This window comes from Prionailurus viverrinus, chromosome D3 (genome assembly GCF_022837055.1).
Source record: "Prionailurus viverrinus isolate Anna chromosome D3, UM_Priviv_1.0, whole genome shotgun sequence".
Lineage (NCBI taxonomy): Eukaryota > Metazoa > Chordata > Mammalia > Carnivora > Felidae > Prionailurus > Prionailurus viverrinus.
The window spans coordinates 58,471,835-58,496,388 of record NC_062572.1 but is presented as its reverse complement, the minus strand read 5'-3'; the positions used below and the strand labels follow the sequence as shown (position 1 = coordinate 58,496,388).

The 24,554-nt window shown below is 41.9% G+C and overlaps 1 protein-coding gene and 1 non-coding gene across 3 annotated transcripts; one reads left to right on the top strand and one right to left on the bottom strand.

The window, feature by feature from the left end:
- Positions 1 to 847: 847 nt before the first annotated feature.
- Positions 848 to 7,546, bottom strand: CD3H18orf21 (chromosome D3 C18orf21 homolog). 2 transcript variants are annotated; one of them, XM_047828121.1, is made up of 5 exons: positions 6,660 to 6,852; positions 6,557 to 6,579; positions 4,145 to 4,344; positions 3,011 to 3,207; positions 848 to 1,035 (listed from the first exon to the last, which is right to left on the bottom strand). In XM_047828121.1, exons 1-5 carry the CDS (start codon positions 6,734 to 6,736, stop codon positions 885 to 887), a joined length of 648 nt encoding a protein of 215 aa, XP_047684077.1. In that variant the 5' UTR covers positions 6,737 to 6,852; the 3' UTR covers positions 848 to 884. The 2 variants fall into 2 exon arrangements, with proteins under 2 accessions (XP_047684077.1, XP_047684078.1); XM_047828122.1 differs by lacking the exons at positions 6,557 to 6,579; positions 6,660 to 6,852 and adding an exon at positions 7,445 to 7,546.
- A 1,914-nt stretch (positions 7,547 to 9,460) lies between these two features.
- LOC125149721 (U6 spliceosomal RNA) lies at positions 9,461 to 9,571 on the top strand. Its single transcript, XR_007146028.1, has one exon. It is a non-coding gene; the product is annotated as a U6 spliceosomal RNA (small nuclear RNA).
- The last annotated feature ends 14,983 nt before the right edge of the window (positions 9,572 to 24,554 follow it).

Genomic DNA, 24,554 nt, shown 5'->3' with positions numbered 1-24,554 from the left:
CAGAAAAGGTTTAAGATAGCTAAACTGTTACTATGTTATATTCTGCTGTAAATTTTAGGCACAGAAATAAGTCTTCACCAAAGCAAATGAAATGCCACACATTATAAAATATTACTAGGATATTACTAGGAACAACAAATTTGTAAAAATGAAATTTTGTGTATATGAATGATTTAGAATCAAGAATGTTCCATATATTTACTTTTGCATGCAAAACAAGAATCATGTTCAGCTCTTCTAATACAGTTATGCAGATGATTGTGGAAAACAAGGACACTTGATCCTTGTCCCGAATTAGCAATGATAGACACCTAGAAAGGAGTAGGCCCTTTCATAAAGGTCTCAATTTCCTTATGAAAGAAAACTGCTAATTAAGGGAAGAGAAAATAATAATCACTCAATGTCCATAATATCTTTGCTATTGACAAGGACCTTTCATATATTTTTGATCCTCACAGCCACCCTGTGAAGTAGACAGGTTTCAGTTATTAATTTTAATGAAGCATTTTCTCCATCAACACTGAAAAGAGCCCAGAGAAGTTTGCTCTTGGACCTTAGTTTCCATGTATTTAAATAATCAAAGTTTTAGAAAAGATGTTTTTGTGACTAACTTTAGTTTCAGAGTTGCATTAAACATTTATTTTCACAGGGGCGCCTGGGTGGCTCAGTCAGTTAAGCGTCCGACTTCGGCTCAGGTCATGATCTCGCGGTTCGTGAGTTCGAACCCCACGTCGGGCTCTGTGCTGACATCTCAGAGCCTGGAGCCTGCTGCAGATTCTGTGTCTCCCTCTCTCTCTGGCCCTTCCCCTCTTGAGCTCTCTCTCTCTCAAAAGTAAATAAACGTTAAAAAAACAAAACAAAACATTTATTTCACAGACTATCTTTTACAAAGACAATAAGAAATTTCTGAAGTCCACCTTTGAATTCTTTTGGGATTCACTCCGACTAAGCAACAATTTTAATTTAGAGAAGTGTTTCTTAGTTTTGCTCACACTCTTTGAGCAGGTGGGTGTTGACTGTCCAGATGTCGGTGTCCTGAAAACAAACATAAAACCACACTTAGGTATACTGATAAGTAAGTTTTAAAAGTGTTTTTCCTACTTAGCCTAGATAATTGCTACTAGAATCCTTTTCTACTCTTGTGTATTATGGCCACATATGAGCAGTGGCTGGACCCAGCATTCATTTCCGATTTTGTTAAAAACTCCCTGACTACAGAGGCTCTAGGCAATATTCAGGAGGTATGCTGGGTGGTTCTGGAAGTTTCCATCAAACCTCAAGAAGGCTAAAGGTAAAGTATCATCGGGTCTGAGTTCCCTTTAAGTCTGACATCGGGATTCCTGACAATTCTAAGGACTTTAAAAACCTGTTTCTTCACAGCTCAAGATCACTTCCTTTCTCAAAACTGAAGAACTCAACCTCCACATGCAGGTGCCACTCCATCGTATCTCCCCGCCTGCGTAAGCTCCCCAGGGTAGACTGTGTACCACTAGTCGTGTATTCCCCCGCTACTTAGCAGTGCCAGGCACAGAAGGGGTCTTCTAAAAATATTCCCTGGATAAATGGTTCTCCAGCTGCTGTGTATGTATTTAGCTTCCTTCTATTTCATGCCCTCCAGTTGTGTTCCACACCCACGAACCCTTATTGGGGTTTGTCAGTCTGATCCCTCTTCCACTCCCCATCTGTATGATAAATGTGAAACATCTTTCCCATTCCTGCATATATCTAAAAAGCAGTCTGGTCTAAATACAAGTTAATTATTTTAAATATGCCAAATCCTCTTTTATCTATATTTGTCCAATAAAGTAGAAACTTCTGTGATGAATTCCTACCAGCCAGATATCAAAATAATTAAATCAAAATATGGAGAAAACTGGACTTGAAATTTTAATTCTTACCCAATTTGATAAATGTCAACACCAATATAAAAAACTCAATTCAGTAAACAGAGATAATTCAGTCCTTGCTGACTTATGTTATTTATATTCAAGAAACTACCAGACTGTTTCTCTTTCAGCAAAAAACGTCCAAAAATTCCTTTCCCAGTTTCTATGAAACTAAATTTACTGACTATCAAAGTGAATATAGTACTGTGAACTACAAAAATAAGACATGTGCTCAGTCATACAGTTAATTTAGTAGCACCTGACAAATTCCTATTCAGCGAGATTTCCATAGGAACTTCTGACAGAGGAAATCAGAGGAAATACCAAAAACAAAGGTTTAGAGCAAGAAAGTAAACTGAGTGGTTCAGTTTTGCTGATACGTAAGATGAATTAAGGTAAAGTACAACAGGCAGACAGATTGGTGCCAGGTAATAAGGGCTGGGAAGCCAGGCTGGAACATCTGACCCAAATGCTACGGAGGTGAAGTGTGAAAGGCTTCTAATCAGAGCTGTGCGTTAGGGAAATGATCGGGCTAGAAGGGTTTGAAACTAGAAGCAAGAAATTACTATAGTAATCCAGCAAAATAATCCATTTACTGGATAATACAGTAATCCATTACAGTAGTAAATCCCAGCAAAAGGTGGATACAGACCTGAACACAGCAGTAGGAAAAAAGGAGAACAGGTGCAAATACCATGGAGGTAGGACAGATGGAAACTGGCAACGAACTGGACAAGGACCAAGGGAGTAGGAGCTGTCAACTCTACTCACCATGTCAGGTCAGAATGTCAAGGGCATGTTCACTGACAGAATAAGGAACTTAGGAGGAAGAGGTCTGAGTAGCCAGCTGTGGGGACATGGTGGGGGGATAAAATGAATGTATTTAGCAGGCAGCTGGGAACGGGCCCAGGAGAGGTTGAAGTAAAGGAATATACCTGGAAGTTATAAACAGAGAGGAGAATGAAAAACACGGGAGCATAGGACATTAGAAAAGGATATGGAGGGAAAAAAGGGGCCAAGGCCTAACCTGCGTGGCAAATTTAGGGAGTGTATATTAAACAAAGGAAATTAGAAGAAATAAGAGTTAACACCAGCAATCCAAATAGCTTAATGAATTCAGATACCTGAATACAAAGGCTGGCCTCTTGCCTTTGGAACCACACATGTGATTTAGGTTTGTGGAACTCGGAGTCTTTCTCTCTGGTGTCTTCGGGCTGAGTTTAGTCGTAGGAGTGGTAGGACTGCTCTTCAGTGTGGATAGAAAGCTTCTACTTTTACCATGATGTTTAACTGTTCTGTTGCATGTTTTACAAGTAATCAACTGTCATAAAAAAGAAGAAATACTGGGCCTGATTTCTTTTCCAATTTAATCCAGTAAACTACATGTTCATTAAATTCTTGTACATAAGGGACTACACCAGCTAATACTGGTGAGTAACAGGGGCTCCCCTGAGGGAGTTTATAATCTAGCGGCAGCAATCAGACAAGATACAAATTTAAAATGAGAAAATCTTCGATAAAAAGTTACTGGTTAAACATTTGTATTTAATTCAAAACACCTTTTTATTTTCATTTGATTTTTAAAGATTTTACTTTTAAATAATCTCTACACCCAATGTGGGGGCTTGAACTTACAACCCTGAGATCAATGAGCCAGCCAGGTTCCCCTAAAACACCTTTTAAAGATAACAAAGCCTCTACGTTCTCAATATAAAACCATGTTTGGGGAGAATGGAGGAGACTGTCATTGAAACCCTTTGACATCTGGAAGGATGTTCTTTACAACAGCAGTTGACATTTAACATTTGTTGCAGACAAACTCCAAGTGGTTTTCCAATAAAACACGGCAAATTATCACTGAAATTTTAAGTGACCTCTTCAAACTCTTAGTGATTCTGCAAATATAGGTCTAAGTTAATTTATAAAACCAATCAAATGAATTCTCACATTCTCCTACCTCTTCACTCCATTAGCTCCAGAGGCTGACTTAATAGTAGGAATTTCATAATGTAATTGTCAAATCACTATGTGTAAACTTGAAACTAGTATGTCAACTATATACTTCAATCACAAATTTTTTAAAAATAAGCTTTACTCTTGATGAAACATCACTAGAAGAAAAACTTATGTATATATTTTGACAATCTGAATGTATGATCACAAACTTCTGAGTTATATGTAGTCTGATCTTTAACCAACTTCAATTTAAGTAAAAGAAAATTCTAGTTTATTTATACATACTAGAATTGAAATCTTACCAATACACTTCTGGAGTCTTTGTATTTTTTCACAATTTTTGCTTCTTTAAAATTGAGTGTACAATTTCTTGCCTCTCGGTTAAGAAGTTTCTGTATTTTGGGTGTCAGTTTGGATTTGGGTTTGAGGCGCACTCGAGAGTTATCCGAGACCAGCAACTGGAAACAGTATGGACATGTTCCTTCAAAAGTGTTGTTATCATCTGAAATTATACAGATGAAACTCATGATTTAGTCCATCAGAATAGTTTGTTACCTCAAGCCAATATTATGTGAAGAAGTGTATTGTTTAATATAAGCAGATATATATTTTCCTTAAGCAAACTCAAAATAGAACTTACAAGAAGATAAACTGGCAATAATTCATTTTGCAAAACACTGATTCTATCCATTCATTCCTTTTAGCGACAGGTTAAGTCCCCACTCTTTGCGATGTTACTCATTACTTGTTACTAAGTAAAAAAGACGATCTTGCCAATTTTACATATTTATCATAAAACAATAAATTATACTGATTGTTTCTTTTTTAAACAATTAGCATAATTTTGTGATTTGTGGGCCAGGCTTTCTGCAGATAACTCTCAGTGCAAGGTAAAAGGACAACAGACTTGCCCCAGACTGTTTATGCAATCAAGACAGCCATCTACCACACTGGGCTAGGGAGACATAAATATGGAGTAAGAGAGTTGCTATCTTTAAAGAACTCACATTCTAGGTGAGCCCTAAGCAAAAGAAAATACAGTTCTGGTAAGAACTATAATAGAGTATAATTAAAATGCCCTGGAAATTATTAAACTCTGTATAGACCAGCCAGAAACACTCCAAAAGAAGTGGCCTGAGAGAGGTCAAATACCTGTATTTAGAGAATGGCGTCTATTATTAGAAAAGGGCTTTCAGGCAGAAGTACAGTGAAAAAGAAAGCACGGCTATTAGGGAAAGGTGAGGTTGGGGAAGTGATGCAGCTGGAAAGGAAGGTGGGTACACCATCAATGTATTCAACAAATATTTATTGGCGAGCACTCTACATATACAACTAAAGACCATGCTTGTAACCCAGCTCTGCCAAATGTTAAATTCAATCATATTTATTAGTGACTGTAAAGTGACAGGAAGAGTTCTGGGTGCAAGAGATAAAACAGTGAATAAAGGACAATTCATGGAGAGAGAAAGTAAATATGGCAACACCAAATACTAAGTGCTGGGGAAAAAAAGGGGAATAGGGAGTGGCAATGGAGGTGCTGAAGTCCTTTTTTTTTTGTTGTTAGAGTTTATGTATCTTGAGAGAGAGCGAAAGCAAGCAGGGGATGGGCAGAAAAAGGGGGAACTGTTCCTGTCAGTGCAGAGCCCGACTCGCAGCTTGAGCTCACGAACTGTGAGATCACGACCTGGGCCCAAATCAAGAGTCAGATGCTTAATCAACTGAGCCATCCAGGCGCCCACACAGCTGCTGTCGTCTTAAATAAGGTAGCCACGGAAAGCTTTGTGGAATGACATCTGTAGAGAGCAGAAGGAAGTGAGTGAGAATGGAATCCATGAAGATACACGAGGTTAAGAATTCCAGGTAGAGGGAAGGACAGCTGCAAAGGCTGCGTTAGAACAAGGAGGGCTAACAGTGGTTGGAGTTGAGTAAACAAAAGGGAAGAGCAGGTTGGAGAGGCAACCTTGACCTTTGATGTAGGTCCTTGTAGTCCATTTAAAAGATTTTCACTTTTACTTTGAGATGGGAAGTTATTTGAGAGTTTGTAGCAAAGAATAACATGATCTAGCTTAGGTTTCTACTGGGCTCACTCTGGCTGCTCAATTGAGAATGGACTGTAGTATGCATGAGAGCTTGTTGACGTGGTCCAGGATAGTAACATGATAAGTGATGGTGATAAGTGGCTAGATTCTGGATATATTTTAAAGCCAACAGGATTTGCTGGCATACTGGCTTGGGGAGGAGAGCTGTTAGGGAGTCAAAAATGGCCCCAGAGTTTGGGCGCTGATAACTCTAAGGATGGAATTCCCACTAACTGAACTGGTAAGAACTAGAGGAAGGCTGGGTTGGGAGGTAAAGCTCGAGTTTTGGCCTAACAGACACTCAAAAGAAATTGTCAAGAAGGCTTCTGGATAGAAGTCTAGAATGCGGAGAAGTCCTGGTTGGGGGTACAAATTTGGAAGTCCTCAGCATACAGAATTTAAAAGCCATGAGACTGGATGAAAAACTGTCACAAAGAAGTGAGGTTAACGAAAAGAGATCCAAGGAAATTGGAACTTTTCATGAAACAGAAGCCTCTGGGGTAGTTGCGGGGGGAGGCGGTTAGGAGGGCAGTGGGTCGATGAGATTTCTCTTTTGGGTCATCCTGAGCGCTGTGCGGAATGGAGGGGAGCGGGGCGACGAGGGCCTGACCCGCAACCGTCGGACGTTCTCCCTACCGTGTGACGAACTGTAGGCCCAGCTGTAAAGGAGGAGGAGAACCGTGAGCGAAGAGGGAAGACCCACCACCGCCGCCCGCATCCCCTCCTGCCCCTTTCTTACAGGAGATACCGGGCCTGGCCCGGACAGCTCTCGTAGAGTTGCCGCGCCGCAGCCTCAAGGTAATGCTTCTGCCTCATCGTTCCCACTGCTCCCACGCCGCTAAGCCCCGGAGACGACAGCGGACTCCGGAAGCCGGCTTCCCAGCGCACCGGACTTTGACCTCGGACTCCAAGCTCCCCCCGGAAACAGGCGCCCGGCGCAGAGGCGTTCCGGTTTCCCTCGAGTCCCGCCCGGCGCGCAGGCCGACCCCCTCCCCGCCCTTGGCCCTGCCCCTAGACTCCGCCCCGTCCCCCCGGATCCGCTTCAGACCCACGCCTGCGCGGAGTGGCGGGAGCCGGCGGTGGTTTCGACGCTGGAAAAGAGTGACCGGCCGGTCTGTCTTTGGCTCCTGATGGCGTCCTATGTGATACCCCTGTTATCGTTTCCTAGCCCACGCCGCCTTCTAGATTCTCCATCGAGGATGTGGACTTGGGTCCGCAAGGAGGCCACCGGGGTAAGCGCGGCAGCGGGCCAGCCTACTCTCTTAGTGCACAAGCGAGCTTACCTTCACCCCCGTTAACTGAAGTGAAATACACATAGGAGTGTTGACAATTCAGTATATTCTCAGTGTTGCGCAAACACCACTGTTACCTAGTTTGGAAACATTTCTATCACCCTAAAGAAAACCCCTTCCCCATTTAGCAGTTGCTTCCCATTCTCCCCTCCCTGCCAGGCCCCGGCGACCACGAGTCCGCTTTCTGAATCTGTGGGTTTATTCTCGCCATTTCTTGTAAGTGGAATCATACCTGTCATCTTTTGTGTCCGGATTCTTCCACCTAGTATAATGTTTATGATGTTCATTCGCCTTGTAGCCTATATCAGAACTTCATTCCCTTTTATGACTTTACGTCGTATGTCTACCAAGTAGTCTTTATTCGTTCATCAATGATAGACAGTTGGATTATTTCCTTTTGGCTGCTGTGGATAGTGCTACTGTGAACATGTATGTTTTCTATTTTTTTTTGGGGGGGGGTAAATGGGAGTGAAAATGCTGGATCCTAAAGTAATGCCATGTTTAACAAGGATTCCAATTTTTCCTACATCCTCACCATCCTCATTTTCCACTTTGGTTTTTGTTTTGTTTTCTTGTATTTTTATCCTAACCATCTAGTGAGTGTGAAGTGGCATCTCACTGTGGTTTTGATTTGCATTGCCTAGTGAATAATGATGCCAAGTATCCTTTCATGTGTTTGTTGACAACTTGTATATTTTCTTTGGAGAAATGTCTATTCAAGTCCCTTGCTCATTTTAAAATTGGGTTGTTTGCCTTTTGTTGTTGAGTTGTTAGAGTTTTAAAAGATATATTCTGGAGACTAGACCCTTATTTATCCTTCATTTTCAATATTTGAAAGGACTCAAATTGAGATAGGGAAACTGAAAGGATTCCATTTTTAGAAAGGCTCCATCTCTGCTGTTTTTCTGCAAGGCCCCATTTACTCATGTTCTGGATTTCACCTTGCGTCTGACTAAACCAAATAACCTATGTTCCCACTCCAAGAAGGAGGCAAGAAAGTTAATCATTCTTTGAGTTTTGTTTTAGGCCTCCAAATGCCTGATAACATCTAAGAAGAACTGGATTTCAAACATGTTTCAGGACATTAGCTTCAAACAAATCTCACCCACCGCTGGCATCGATATCCCCTACCTGCGATGATTTTTGAAATAACAGCTATTACTCACCTGTCACTCACCCTCGAATCCAACCCTACCCTGGATTCCTGGAGGAACACGTACCCTGGACCCTTTCAGTATAAACTCTTAACCCCAAGTGGTGAGACTGTCTGCTATACTCTGTCACTTACACTATTCAATAAACTCTGCTTTCACTTCCCACTTCCTGATTTCTCTCCTGCACAAAGCCAAGGACCCTCTTGGCTTGTCCTGTGGGACCTCCTCTGTGTTCCTGGACCTGGCTTGTCTACGTCAAAATGATACAGAAGTTTGTAAAAAGAAAGTATATATTTACATCTGTATAGACGTATTTTAATTTTTCAAAGGAAAAGTTATTACATCTGCTCTTCCCACCTTTTCATCCTACTTCTCTGGTTGATGGACGTTTAGCAGATAGGTATCTTCTCCTCTACGTCCACACATAAGTAAATGGATGCGTGTATGAACATCCCCTCTAACCACTGTCCCCACTACCACGAACACATACACAGGCACTAAAAAACCAAAACATACATAAAAAAAGCTAAGCGAAAATTAGAAAGTTAGTCCCTTACTATATAACTTGCCTTTTTCCTTAACCAAAGACCGCAGACATCTTTCCAGGTCAGTACATATATTTTTGCAACAGCAAAAAATCTTGTATGATCCGGTACTTTTGATTTCTTTTGTCTGAATTCCTAAAAGAGAAATTACTGAGTGGAATGATGTGCGCATCTGTATTTGTCAGACCTCCAAAACAGGTTGTAGCAATTTGTACTCTAAGCATAATATCTGAGAAAGTTGGGTTCGACTGTATGGGTGAAAATGTGAAAGCCATTGGTTCTCCTAAATACAAGTGAGATAAAGTCTCTTTTCATATGTTCCTTGATGCTTGCATTTTCTCTTGTGAAGAGAAATCTTCTCTTCTAGGAGACCTTTGTGTCTTGGGGAAAATTATCCTCTGCTTGTCATATAGAATGCAATACTTTCTTGCTTACCATTTTTCTTTGGCATGGTTTATAGCATTTTTGCCATATAGGATTTTGTATGTGGTCAAACGTTTTTCATTACTGGATCTGGGTTTCCTGTGTAGCTTTAAAAAGCCTCGCTTAGTGCTTGCTTCTACAGCACATATACTAAAATTGGAAGGATACAGAGATTAGCATGGCCCCTCCCTGCCCATGCAGGATGATATGCAAATTTGTGAAACATTAAAAATAAAATAAAATAAAATAAAATAAAATAAAATAAAATGGCCTCATTTATGCCAAGGCTAAACAACCAACTATCCATCCAAATGTTTTTCTCATACTTTTCTAGTTTGACTTCTTCCATGCACATCTTTAATCAATATGAAATGTATTTCTACTTAAGTATAGGGTAGAGCATCTAACTGACGTTTTTTCCAGATGGTTAGCAAGTTACGTGAATAACTCTTACTAGGTAAATTACTCTTTTTCTATTGGAATTGAAATTTAAACAATGCAGTGAACACTGAATGTGTGCCAGGCATTTCTAAGCATCTTACTTGTAACTCATATAATCCTCATACCCCGTGGCATTAGGTGAAATGCCAGTTTATCACATAAGGTTTTTGTTTTTTTTTAACACAGTTGCATCTGTTTCTAGAGTCTTTATCTGCTTCACTAACCAATACAGCAGAAAAGAGGAGAAATGCACTGTGTGTGCACGTACACCTACTTCCCCTGCCCTCCACCACACTTTCCTTCAGTTCTTCTCTCGCCTCTGAGCACCACACTCCTACTTCCAGATGCCGCCTCAGCATCTCTGCTTGCGTTGCAACTTGTCTTCTCAGACACATCGTGGCCCAGATGGCACTCTTGATTTCCCCCACCAGCCTGCCCAGCCACCCAGTCTTCCTCCGTGTCAGCCTCACCAAGCACCATTGCTGCGTCCTCTTCCCACCCCTTGTAGCCAATCCACTCTGGGGTGCCAGCTCCCCACCAGGAGCAGATGGGGACTCTTCACTTCTCCGCACACCTTGGCTACCCTCTCCTTTTGCCTGCATCCCTAGCATGGCCCCCTACATTCTTTTCCTGCGTCCTCTCTCCCAGCCCATTCTTCACAGGGCATAGTGGCCTTCTTAAAATGTAAGTCATTTTTTTGGACATGGAATGTCCTTGCTCAGAGTCTCCAGACTCCTCATTGCACCTGGAACAAAATTGCCTAGCTGTGCTCTGCAGACCTCTGTTTCTCTTTCTGCCTCCTGCCATTTGGCCAAAGATGGGAGCAGTCACAGAGGCACATGACCATGGAGTAACTTTCCAGCTCCAGCTTTCTGGTCATAGAGCCAGAAAGGGGCATTGTAGAAAAGTACTGGAGAACCGAACTAACAGACCATCAACCAGGCTCCAGATGACCACTGAGTAGTAACTTGTTCAGGGTCTATCCAAATTGTACTGCAAAGGCTTTGGAAACAACTTCACTGTGAACCACAACTCACAAAAGGCAGGTTGAGCTTGTAGTATGACCCTAAGCAGGTCTATTGCCTAAAACAAAAATATGTACATACTGCATAGGATTTAAACAAGACCCAGGGTCTCATTACAAAATATAATTTCCAGGAGACAGTCCAAAATTCTTGGCATATGAAAAACCAAGAAAATCTCATCTCACGTGGGAAAACAACAATCAACAGACATCAACAGTAAAATTGACACAGATGTTGGAATTATCTGGCAACGACTTGTCCACAGCTATTGTACGACTGCTCCACCAAACAGTCACACCCTTGAAAACCAGCTTTTCTCATGAAGGGCTTGGTAGTAAGTATTTGAGGCAAGACCTATGGTCTCTGCTGCCTCCCCTCCACTCCGTGAAAACAGCCACAGACAGCTGTCCACAATCCATAAACGAGTAAGTGTGGCTGTTTTCCAGTAAATCTTTATTCATGGGATTTGCCCCATAGACCATAGTTCACCAATTCCTGATCTGTATTGTTTTTTAGATATTCTATTGATTTTTTTTTGTGTATTTACTTGTTCTATATATTATCAAGAACAGGGTCTTAAAGTCTTTCACCGTGATTTTGGGCTTATTTCTCCCCTTAGTTCTGTTTGTTTTTCTTAAGGTATTTTGAAGCTCTGATATTAGGTGCATAAATACTTTCATTGTTATGTTTTCCTGATGCATCACCCATTTACCATTATATTTCCCTCGTTATCTGTAATAATGTTCTTCCTTAAAGTCTATTTTGTCAAATATTAATACAGTCACTTCAGATTCCTTCTTTAAAATTGAGGTGGGGCGCCTGGGTGGCGCAGTCGGTTAAGCGTCCGACTTCAGCCAGGTCACGATCTCGCGGTCCGTGGGTTCGAGCCCCGCGTCGGGCTCTGGGCTGATGGCTCAGAGCCTGGAGCCTGTTTCCGATTCTGTGTCTCCCTCTCTCTTTGCCCCTCTCCCGTTCATGCTCTGTTTCTCTCTGTCCCAAAAATAAATAAAAGTTGAAAAAAAAATTTAAAAAAAAAAATTGAGGTAAAAAACACATAACATAGAATTCGCCATCTTAATAATTTAATCTTTTTTTTTTTTTTTGAGCAGGGGAGAGGGGCAGAGAGAGAGACAATCTTAAGCAGGCTCCACGCTCAGCACAGAGCCCGATGCGGGGCTCAATCCCACCACCCTGGGACTATGACCTCAGCTGAAATCAAGAGTCGGATGCTCAATCGACTGAACCACCCAGGCGCCCCTTAACCATTTTTAAGCATACAGTTTGGTAGTGTTAAGTATACCCACACTGTTGTGGTATAGATCTTTAATACCATTTCATATTGTTAAACTGAAACTCTATACCCTGAAATGCTAGTAAACCCTCCTTCTCACCCTCTCCAGCCCTTGGAAACCACTTTTCTATCTTCTATTTCTATGATTTTGACTATTGTAGATACTTCATATTAGGGGAATCACACCGATTTTGCCCTTTTGTGACTGGCTGATTTCACTTAGCATGTCTTTGAGGTTCCTCCATGTTGTATAGCATGTGACAGGATTTCATCATTTTATTTATTTATTTTTGCTTCTTCTTAAAATTTTTTTAAGTTTATTTATTTTGAGAGAGAAAGAGAGAGGCGGGGGAGGGCAGAGACAGAGAGAGAGAGAAAATCCCAAGCAGGCTTGGTGCTGTCATGCAGAGCCTGATGCAGGGCTCCAACCCATGAACTGTGAGATCATGACCTGAGCTGAAATCAAGAGTTGGACGCTTAACTGACTGAGCCACTCACACGTTCCAGGATTTTGTATTTGAAAAGCAGCATATTCCTTTGTGTGTATATACCAGATTTTCTTCATTCATTCATCTGTCAACAGACATTTGAGTTGCTTCCACTTCTTGGCCACTTTGGATAATGCAGCAACGGACGTGGGTATGCAGACATTTTTTTCAGATCCTGTTTTAAATTATTTTCTTTTTTAAAATTCCTTTTAGATAAATACCCAGAATCGGGATTGCTGGGTCACATGGTAGTTGTATTTTTAATTTTTGGAGGCACCTCCAGAAATTAAGTATCTCCCACAGCAGCTGCCCCACTTCATAGTCCTGCCAACAGTACACAAAGCACTTCAGCTTCTCCACATCCTCACCGTCACTTGTTATTGCCTGACTTGTGTGTGTGTTTGTTTAGTGGTGACCATCTAGTAGGTCTGAGAGGATATCTCCCTGTGGTTTTGATTTGCATCTCTCTTATGACTTGTGAAGTTGAGCATCTTTTCATATGTTTGCTAGTTACTTCAGATTTCTTCTTTCTTGCTGCCTGGTATAACTCTTTCCGTCCTTTTACTTTCAATCTACTTGTGTCTTTGTACTCAGGGTCCTTTTTTTTTTTTTTTTGTATATAGTGTGCAATTGTTTTTTTTTTTTAAGTTTCTGTTTTGTTTTTAATCCATTCTGACGATCTCTGTCATTTAATTGGCATGCCTAGTGTATTTAAGGTACTTCCTGATACCAGGAGGTGATCTTTGAGGGCAGAGGGCAGACTCTGTTAGCATAATGGCCCACTGAAGATGTTTGTGACCTAATCACCAGGACCTGTGAATATGTTGTTTTACATGGCAAGAGGCATTTTGCACATGGGATTAAGGTTACTGACCTTAAAATGGGGAAGTTATTCTGGATAATCTGGGTGGGCCCAGTCTAGTCACATGATTCTTCAAAGCAGAAAACCTTTCCTGGTTGGTCAGAGAGATGAGACAGAAGAAAAAGGAGGACAGATTTGAAGCATGAAAGAGACTCAACCCAAAGTGGTGGCCTTTGAAGATGGAGTAAGGAAGCCTCGAGTCGTGGAATGCAGCAGTGCCTTGTGGGAGCTGGGAATGAGCCTCGCCGACGGCTAGCAAGAAGGCAGGACACTCAGTCATACAACCTCAAGGAACTGAATTCTGTCACCAATCTGCGTGAGCAGAAAACAGATTCTGCCTTACAGCCTCTACAAAGCCTGTCAACAAGTTGACTTTGGCCTGGTGAGACCTGTTCAGGACTTCTGACCTCCGGAACTTTAAGATAATAAATCTATTGTTTTAAGCCACCAAGCTTGTAGTTTCTTATGGCAGCCATAGAAATCTAATACAGTGTATATTTAGGGGTTCATCCTCTCCACTGATTCCTCTCTGAATTCCTTCCCTCCCTTTCTAGTTCTCCTCATGGCCTCACACTGTTTTCTGTCCTCTTCAAGCCAGTCAGGCTGTGGCTGTCTGCATTTGGGAGCTGCTCATGGCTTGGAGGTTGCCCTCAGGTAAAAAAGCCACAAACTCACAAATCTCAACAATTTCTGTTCATCTTTCAAAATTGCTCTCCTGCCCAATTTCTGTCGTCTTTTGGTCAGTCTCCAAGGCCTTCAAATGCCGCTTTTAAATGTTTTACTCAGCTTTTATAATCATTATCTGCAGGAAGATTAGTCCACCGATACCAAAAGCTAGGACCTCATTATTCTTTTCTGCTGCCTTTTATGTTCACAATTTTCCTTGGAAATAAATTGTTAAAAAAATTAGTTTGTGCAATGTCTTAATTTTTCTCATTCTCACTAATCTGAAGGCTAAAACGGAGTTGCCTTCTCTTAATACGACACTTTAAAAAAATGAATAAAAGGAAGGTTTTCTAACTTTTGACGGGGGTGGGGGGGTGGAAGGACCCCAACCTTAGCAGCCGGGAGGCCAAGGATCCTCGGTGGCAGGTTTGTTCCAGCACATGCAGTTCCCCACAGTCACCAGCAGGGGGAAATTAGTTTTCTGTTTTCGATGGATCCCGCGCCTCGCCGCTAATTCCCTAGCCACAGGAAAAGGGAAGAGCGCCGGGGAGGTCTGTGTCAGTGTACGGAGGGAACTGGCCTCCAGGGGTCCCTGAGAACGCCAAGACCCCGCGAAATAGGGTGTCCGCGTTTCCAGCCGCCGTCTCTTAAGGGGCACACGGATAAGTTGGCCGGACCTCCCCGCTGACCCCGCGGGCAGGGCTGCGGCAGCGCAGAGCCGCCTCCGGAGCCGCCGCAGGCAGCGCGGGCAGGACGCGAACCCAGGTGCGGCCGCGCGGCTCCGCGGTGACCAGGTGAGCCCGCGGTGACCAGGTGAGCCCGCGCCCGGGTCTGAGAGTGATCCAGGTGAGTCCGCGAGTGAGCAGGTGAGCCCGCGCCCGGCTCCCCGCCGGGTCCAGGTGAGCCCGCGTCCGGCCACTCCAGCGCCTCGGTCAGAGTCGGGTCCAAGGACTCGAGCAGTCCGTGGGCAAAATGGGTTGAAGTGAAGAGCGCGACCGGCTGGTGATTCAGGGTCCGGGCCTGCGCACAGTTCTGCCTCCCAGGGCTGGGGTCAGGAGATCTGAAAGGACCTTCTTCCACCAAGCGGGTCCGTAGTATTTTAGCCTTGAAAACAAATCATGCAAATGAGATGATGTGTATGGGAGAGGCAGTTGAGTTGTTATTTTATTAGTACTGAGCATTAATCATTCCCTTGAGGACCTTGGCTAAACTGTTTATTTTGTAACCAGTGGCACAGCCTGGGTCTGTGCCCCTGAGTTTTGAGTAACCGCGTGGGTAAATCATGAGCTGCAGAAGGGCAGGAAGCCACCACTTCAGGGGTGCTTTAAGATTGAAAGTCAGCGGATGCTGAAGCAGTGAGAGAGATTGGAAACGGAAAGCAAAGAACAGAAAGATAAGAAGCAAAGATATGGGAAGTGAAAACAAAACAAAAACCACCTGGAAACAGCCGAGTGGATCCCACAGCTCCGTGAGGCGCGCGGGAGAGCGCGGGAGAGCTGTGCCGGCTGAAATGTGTGGGGACAGGACCCTGAACCCATCCCTGGAGTCAGAGGAGGCCTCTAGTTAGGAATACGTTGGTTATCACTGGGATTTTAAAAGTTATCACGGCAGGTATAGAAACGGATTCAGCATATAGGCGACAAGTTTTCTTTTGACGAATGATCAAACGGTAAGATATAATCATAAGATAAGATATGTAATTGGATTAGTAGATAAATTGCAAGGTGCTGTGTTTTTCTATACCTCGATGAACGTTCAAGGAGGAATCCCTAGAAAAGTATTTAGTGCAAATAATTAGGCTTCAGGATTAAAGTGGTAAAAACCAGCACAACAAATTATTCATTATTCTAGCTCTCAATATTGTCTATGGCAGCAGAACTCTAATTACATTTAAATGTATTTCAAGAATGTGTTCATTTGTTTTAGATAGCTAACTACTAGTTTAAAATAGATGAGAATATAAAATATTCCAATACTTTGAAATATATACGAAAGTCAAAGAGAACATTTGCCAAACCCTACATGAAAATGAGTGAAGTAATAACACAGGCAAGTTCAGCTACTTTTCAAAAGACAGGTATTATGCGCGAATGCTGCCATTTCCTCCGCTCTTGTATTTGAGGGCTGAGTGGATATTTGTCATTGCAGACTCCTGTCGGTGTGCCCATCAGGCTTGTAATACCTCAATGGCCTTGCCACTTTTTAGCTTACCAGTCTGAGGGGCTTCCTAGGTTGTTGTTGTTGTTGTTGTTTGTCTTCTTCTTCTTCTTAATCCTATTGTGTTATAAAACTTGCCTTTTGTGATGTTTTTAAAAATTTGAAAGGGGGAAGAAAAGGCAGGTTACTTATCCATGAATCAGATATGGCAATAAAGCCTCGGTTATTGAAGAGGGTTTATTGACTGGATGAAAGTGAGAAATGGGCGGGGAGGGAGGCTATGGTGATCTTATTTGAACTATTTGAGCTTTGCATACTATTTCTTCCTCCACGGTGAGGTGTTCAGAATAGGTACTCTGCTTAGTTTTGGCCGAAAGACATTTAAAGTATTTTTCTGAGGCAGGGTTTATATGAGGAGCCTCTTAGCACTTTCTCATAAGCTTCCAGGGACTGCATCCTAGTACTTTGGAGGCAAGGTACTTGTCACTAAACTATTACCTTAAATCTTGCTTTAGCTCATTTTATATGGCTCTAATGGAACTTAACAATTAAACAGAACATGTACTATTAGTTTTTTTTTTTTTGAACAGGAAATGAGTGTGGGCTATGTGATTCCTTCTGTTAGTGGTTCACATTTGAGCCTATGTCCCCTGGAAGAACCAAATAACTATTGCCTAAGTAAGGTAGAGGTCTGTACTTTATTTATTTATTTACAAATTTACTAATTTTTTAAATGTGTAGATGCTCTGGAAGTAGGGGCAGCCCTTGGCTGGCATAGCAGCTCCTCTATCTCACCCGGAACCTAATCTCCTTGTCTCTTTCTGCTGTGCTCAGTGTGTAGCTTCCATCTTCCAAGATGACTGCTGAAGTTCCAGTCATCGCACCCACATTCTAGGCAGGAATGAGGAGGAAAGGGAGAAGGGCAGAAGGTCGCCTGGTAGCTGAATAAGATGTAACAACTTCCACTCACATTTTGTGGTAGATTGTCTGCAAAGATAGCTGCCAGTAATTCTTGCTTATGTCACTTTTTCCATCAAGGAGTGAAATTTATTTCTTCTGGAGTGGGGGCTGGCCCTGTGACTTGCTCTGACCAATAGAATGCATTACTAGGCCTTGCTACTTCTGTTTTTGCCCTCTTGGGATCTAGCTGCCATGTAAAGAGGATCGCACTAGATTACCAAACAATGAACCATGGAGGAGAGATGTAGCCAGTCCCCAGCTATTCCAGCATCCTCAGCTGAGGTTTCAGTCATGTGCATGAAGCCATCTGGGATGCGCCAGCCCCAGCTGAGCGCCAGTAGGCACCACATGGAACATAAGAACCACCCAGGTAAGCCCTGCCAACTTACAGAATTGTCAGCGATAATAAATCATTGCTGAATTGGGCTGAAACACAATCAGTTGGCCCCCTGCCTCCAAATGCCAGGATGTCCAAGAAGTGAGGTTCATTAGTGATGTCCTCAGTTGCACTGGACACGGTAGAAATTTGTACAACATCCCAGCACGTCCCCTGGGATGGTTACTCACATCCTTTGGCATTGATGAGATTGGATCACCCACATAAGCTGAGTTCCTATGTTCCGCTTCAGCCCCTTTTCTCTGAAGCTTCTGTGCCCGTACCCCTCAGGTAGCTCCTGAACCGTCTCTGTGCACACTGTGAGCTTGCAGCTCCCTGCTGCTGTCAGGTCACCTAGCTCTTGTTCTTAGAGTGGAAACCTTGGATCAGATTATTTTGCAACCAGGCCATGGCAAGGTCATTGCCGTGCTCTGGATTTGCTGTGCATCCCTTACCTCTTATCCCTTTCCTAGTCAGGAGAGTGACGTGGTCCATGAGATCTGAAGACCCTGGATCAAGTCCTAGCTACACCCCTTGCTGGCTGTGGGACCTTGAGCAGGCTTTCTTGCTTTTTGCCTCAGTTTTCTCATCTGTAAAGTGGGAGTAATGGTACCCACTGCATAGGGTTATTGTGAAAATTAAAGATAGAGTGCATGTAAACACACGGTGTGTGGTCAATAAATGATGGCCATGGCAATTACTGTTTTGTTGTAACTTACACAAGCAACTGTGAGCTTCCTTTATGGAACTGATGATCTTGAAAAGTTAGCTATCAGTCAAGTGATACTTTCCCATAGATGTCTGTCATAAAATGAGAATTTTTTTTCTCACTGAAAAGATTATTTTCAACTACATTACTACATTTAAAAGCTTCTTTTATGGGAATGCGAGCTGGTGCAGCCACTCTGGAAAACAGTATGGAGGTTCCTTAAAAAACTAAAAATAGAACTACCCTACAACCCAGCAATTGCACTACTAGGCATTTATCCAAGGGATACAGGTGTGCTGTTTCGAAGGGACACATGCACCCCTATGTTTATAGCAGCACTATCAGCAATAGCCAAGGTATGGAAAGAGCCCAAATGTCCATCGATAGATGAGTGGATAAAGATGTGGTATATACATACAACGGAGTACTACTCGGCAGTCAAAAAGAATGCAATCTTGCCATTTGCAACTACGTGGGTGGAACTAGAGGGTATTATACTAAGTGAAATTAGTCAGAGAAAGACAAAAATCATATGACTGCACTCATATGAGCACTCTAAGAGAAAAAACAGATGAACATAAGGGAAGGGAAATAAAAATAATATAAAAACAGGGAGGGGGACAAAACGGAAGAGACTCACAAATATGGAGAACAAACTGAGGGTTACTGGAGGGGTTGTGGGAGGGGGTATGGGCTAAATGGGGAAGGGGCACTAAAGAATCTACTCCAGAAATCATTGTTGCACTATATGCTAACTAATTTGGATGTACATTAAAAAAAAATTTTTTTTAATAAAATAAAAGCTTCTTTTAAAATACTGCAAATCTTTTTTTCAAAATCGTGAATTGAAAGGTACATTGTCTGATAATATACTAAAGATAACCAAAAGTCTTTATATATCACATACACTTGGTTTCACTCTGTCTGGGGTGAGTGGGGAGGTTGAAAGCATGAGGAGTTCCTCTGCATTCCATGTCACATGGTCCCCCAATGCAGCTTTTGGGTGGGACTTACACTGCTGCCCCTGGGACAGAGGCAACTGAAGAGAAAAACCAGGGACATCTGGGCGCTTTTGAAGACACACTTTTTTTTTTTTTTTAAATAGAGAGTGTGCATGCATGTGCGCACACAAGCAAATGGGGGAGGGGCAGAGAGAGAGAAAGAGAAAGAATCTTAAGCAGGTGTCACGCCCAGTGTGGAGACTTTATCTCATAACAGTGAGATCATGACCTGAGCTGAAATCAAGATTTGGACGCTTAACCAACTGAGCCACCCAGGCACCCCTTAAAGACACAGTTTCAATTTGTTCTAGGCTGTGCCTTAACCCAATGTACATATGATCTTCCATGCAGGGAGGGTTTAAAATTTTGTGTAAAGTGGATTCTCTCATAATTGCTTATTTAATAGCTACGGGCAGGGATGATACAGTTTGTTGATGCCTTTATTGGATATATTTTGTAAATGTTTATAGTGAGTACAGGTTTGCCATTCTGCTTATGATAATATATACCTTTAAAATTACTGCTTCTATTATATATTACTTCCATGAAGACAAATTCCTCAAAGGGGACTTTTTGCCCTTCCTAGATTGTAAAGCACTATCTAAATGTAGGCATCCCTGTAATTCTTTAAGTTGGACATACCCTAACTTGGTTGTGACATTTCTTTTTGTAACACTGGAGGGCCAGGGGGGTACCACATGTAGAAAATTATGATTGATTTTGTGAGCTCAAGCCTGACACAGGCTTCATAACCACTGGTCAGACTGTATACTCACATCTCTGTGCAGTCTGTTGATAAGAGGCAAGGGGGGAAGACGATTTTCCTAAAACAATTAGTTTTTACTTATTTATAAGCTAATGTACTCTTATCAAGTTCAGACAGGACAAGAGGGTATGAGACCTCCCTCCCATCCCCCAGAGGTAGGCAACCACTGCTAAGAGTGTCTTATCCTCATTCTAGCAATTTTTCTGTACATCAACAAACATGTACTTGCATGGTTTGCTTCTATTTCAACACAAATGGTCACACTGTACATGTTCTTATGACGTATTTTCTTTACCCATCTCTAAGGCTGGGATGTGTTTCCACTGCAGCATCTATGGCTCCAGTTTATTCTTTTTAGCTGCTCTAAAGCCTCCTCTTGAATGGCAGGACCAGGATCGACCAATCCCATGTGGTCATTTCCAAATAGGCTGTATCTAAAACTAAACACCTCGCTAGAATTTTTCAGAATTATTAAACCAAGTTCTAGTAGACTTTATTTTTGTAAAGCAGTTTTAGATTTACAGCAAAACTGAGCAGAAAGTGCAAAGATTTCCCATATAACCCCTCCCTCCACACATGCCTAGTCTCCCCCATTGTCAATATCCCCAGCAGAGAGTGGAACATTTGTTCATTTGTCAATGAACCTACACTGACACATCATTATCATCAGAAGCTTATAGTTTACATTAGAATTCATTCTTGGTGTTGTATATTCTATGGGTTTTGACAAGTGTAATGCCATGTAGCCACCATTATAGTATACACAGGGTAGTTTCACTGCCCTAAAAATCCTCTGTGCTCTGCCCTACTGCCCCCCACTCCTGCCCATCGCTGATTATTTTACGGTCTTCTTAGTTTTGCCTTTTCCAGAATGTTATATAGCTGGAATCATGCAGTATTTAACCTTTTCAGTTTGGTTTCTTTCATTCAGTAATGTGCATTTAAGTTTCCTCTAGGTCACTTCATGGCTTAATAGTTCATTTCTCTTTTGTGCTGAGTAATATTCCAATGTGGAGAAGTACCATTCACCTACTGAAGGATATCTTGGTTGCCTCCAAGTTTAGGCAATGATGGATAAAGCTGCTATAAACATCCCTGTGCAGGTTTTTGTGTGGGCATAAGTTTTCAACTCATTTGGGAAAATACCAGGGAATGTGATTGGTAGATCATATGGTAAGAGTATATTTAGTTTTGTAAGAAGCTGCCAAACTGTCTTCCAAAGTGGCTGTACCAGTTTGCATTCCCACCAGCAATGAATGAGAGTTCCTGTTGCTTCACATCCTCACCAGCGTTTGGTGTTGTCAGTGTTTTGGATTTTGGCCATTCTAATAAGTATGTAGTGGTATCTCATTGTTGTTTTAATTTTCAATTCCCTAATGACTCATGCTGTTGAGCATCTTTTCATATGCTTATTTGCCACTTTTATATCTGCTTTTGTGAGGTGTCTGTTCAGATCTTTTTGCTTATTTTTAAAATCAGGTTCAGTTTTCTTATTGTTGGGTTTTAAGAGTTCCTTTTAAAACTCTTATATCAGATATATCTTTGGCAAATATTTTCTCCCAGTTTGTTTCTTATTTTCTCGTTCTCTTGACTGGATGTTTTCTGATTACTGGGCAAAAAAATCATGCCCTTGTTGCACGTGTAACAAAGCAAAGATGTATTAACAAAAATGAAATAATCCTCTCTTTCTCTCCAATTCCATCCTTTGAGGCAACCAATCTGAATAGTTTGGTTTGTAACCTTCTATATCTTTCTCTCTGCTCAAACGTTCATGTGTGTGTGTGTGTGTGTGTGTGTGTGTGTGTGTGTGTGTAAGTGTATGTGCATTTTTCTTTATATTTCTGTCTAAAAATAAGCTTCTTTATATATATTTATCCATAGCTTTCTTTTTTTTTTTTTAAAGAAATCTCTGCACCCAGTATAGGGCTTTAACTCATGCCCTGAGATCAAGAATAACATATTCTACTAACTGAGCCAACCAGGTGCCCCCATAATTTTCTCGTATACACTTCCTCTAAATAATACATCATTGGTATATTTCTAGGCAAATATGTATACATGTAACCTGTTCTTTTTCATGGCTGTGTGATATTCCCCGGTACAGATAACATAATTTAATTAGTTGCTCCTTAATTGTGGATATTTAGGATGTTTCCAATTTTATTTTCCTTTTCTGTTATAAACAATGATATTGCTTTAATTACTTTAGGGGAAATCTCCTAAAGTATGACTCATGGGTCAAAGTTGATATGTATTTCTAGTTTTGGTGGATATTGTCAAATTATTTTCCAAAAAGTTGTAATGATTCATACTCCCACCAGCAATGTATGGAGTGTGCATTTCCTCACATTCTCACCAGTGCTGGCTATTAGCCACATTTACCCATCTATTAGTATTGTTTTAATTTGTTTTCACAACTAGTGGTCTAGTGGTGTTGGGCATCTTTTTGTAGGCATGTGGGTTGGTTGTTTATATCTTTGCCCATGTGTCTACTAGGTTTAAATGTGGTAGCCTTTTAATTTATTTTTATTTTTATTTTTATTTTCATTTTTATTTTTATTTTAGAAGGAGAGGGAGCACAAGCAGGGGAGGGGAGAGAGAGAATCCACACTCAGTGTGGAGCCTACCACGGGGCTTGATCCCATTACCCTGGGATCACAACCTGAGCCAAAATCAAGAATTGGACGTTTAACTGACTGAGCCACCCAGGCGCCCCAAATGTGGTAGCGTTTTAAAGGCTGGAGTAGGACCCAGCAGACCGAGCAGTCAGGACAGGCACCAGCTTTCTGGCAGACGGGGGGTAGGGTTCCGTCCTCTGGGCAGCTGCCATCACCACAGTAGGATGGTGATGCCCACCAGTGATGCATCTCCCCCACCCATCTGTGTGTCCCCTCTGCAAGTGGCATTGCCGAAACAAGACCAGTGTCGCACCGTAAGCTGTGTGTGTGTCTGTTTGCCATCTTTGTGGACTCTGAGCTTACTCAACTTTGATCCTTAATACCTAGTACACTGCTTGGTGCATAATTAGGCCTCCAAAGTGTTGGCTCATTGAATGAATAAAAGTGTCTGCATGAGTTGGCAGGGCTCAGGTGGTGGTGGTTGTGGTGTGTGTGTGAATGTCAGGCATTAAGGCTGGCCCTTGGGTAGGAGCTGCTGTCAGGAAGCTCAGCCTGGGTGTGGAGGAGAGATGTGTGTGCCCAGCAGGCGGGAGCCCCTTGTTTTCTGCTTTACCCACTTCCCTCAGAGGCTTCTCTGCTGTTCCCTCTCTCTGCAACTTTATCTAGGAGTCTTTCTCCTTTCCTGGGAACTTCCTTCGACCCACAGCTTGAAGGGCCTTTCCACACCAGGGCAAGGAGATTATGTTAGATGAAGTGAATTATTTCCCAGAATATTCCTCCCAGGGAATGTGATTATACACACTAACCATTGGCTCGTGTGTGGTTTGGAAGGAACTGGCTGAACCCCATAGACAGAGCTCAGAAAAATCATGACCAGCTATTAATGATTAAAGGAACTAAGTGTAGGAGGAGGGAGGGTAGGGAAATGCAAGGTGAATGGGGTGGGGATAGGGAAAAGAAAAGAAATTGAATGGACAAAAAAAAAGCTATTTTGTTTATTAGTTTTCTTCCATGCATTCATATAACAGATTTTAGACAGGTTTAGGATTCACAAGTTTAGAATTTTTGGTACGTGGCAGGGTTTTTATTTTTATTTTTATTATTTTATTTTTTAAAATTTACATCGAAGTTAGTTAGTATATAGTGCAATGATTTCAGGAGTAGAATCCAGTGATTCATCCCCTACATAGAACACCCGGTGCTCATCCCAGCAAGTGTCCTCTCTAATACCCCTTGCCTATTTAGCTCATCCCCCACCCACAATCCCTCTAGCAACCCTCAGTGAAAGAGTCTTTCACATTTTGTCCTCCTCCCTATTTTTATATTATTTTTGCTTCCCTTTCCTATGTTCATCTGTTTTATATCTTAAATTCTACATATGAGTGAAGTCATATGATATTTGTCTTTCTCTGACTAATTTCACTTAACATAATATCCTCCAGTTCCATCCACGGTGTTGCAAATGGCAGGATTTCATTCTTTTGGATTGCCGAGTAATATTCCATTGTGTGTATGTATATATATATATATATATACATATATATATATATATATATATGTATATATATATATACCACATCTTTATCCATTCATCCATCGATGGACATTTGGGCTCTTTCCATACTTTGGCTAATGTCAATAGTGCTGCTATAAACATGGAGGTGCATGTGCCCCTTAAAAACAGGACACCTGTATCCTTTGGATAAATAGGTAGGTGGCAGTTTTAATAAGAAAGGGAACATACACATGAGGCTTGTCTTGGATGGCTACAAGATGAGTAGATCTCTACACCCACCTGCAAGAATCTTAAAAGTTGACATAGAGGCCTTAACAAGGTGCAGTCAGGTATACTGTCTGTAT

What these genes read in the sequence shown, in the direction of transcription:
- CD3H18orf21 (XM_047828121.1), bottom strand. Translation starts at nt 6,736, where the DNA reads ATGAGGCAGAAGCATTACCTTGAGGCTGCGGCGCGGCAACTCTACGAG. An exon ending in GGCCTACAGTTCGTCACACG is followed by an intron (nt 4,345 to 6,556) that starts GTAGGGAGAACG and finishes GTATAATTTCAG; the next exon opens with ATGATAACAACACTTTTGAA. An exon ending in AAGACTCCAGAAGTGTATTG is followed by an intron (nt 3,208 to 4,144) that starts GTAAGATTTCAA and finishes TTTTTATGACAG; the next exon opens with TTGATTACTTGTAAAACATG.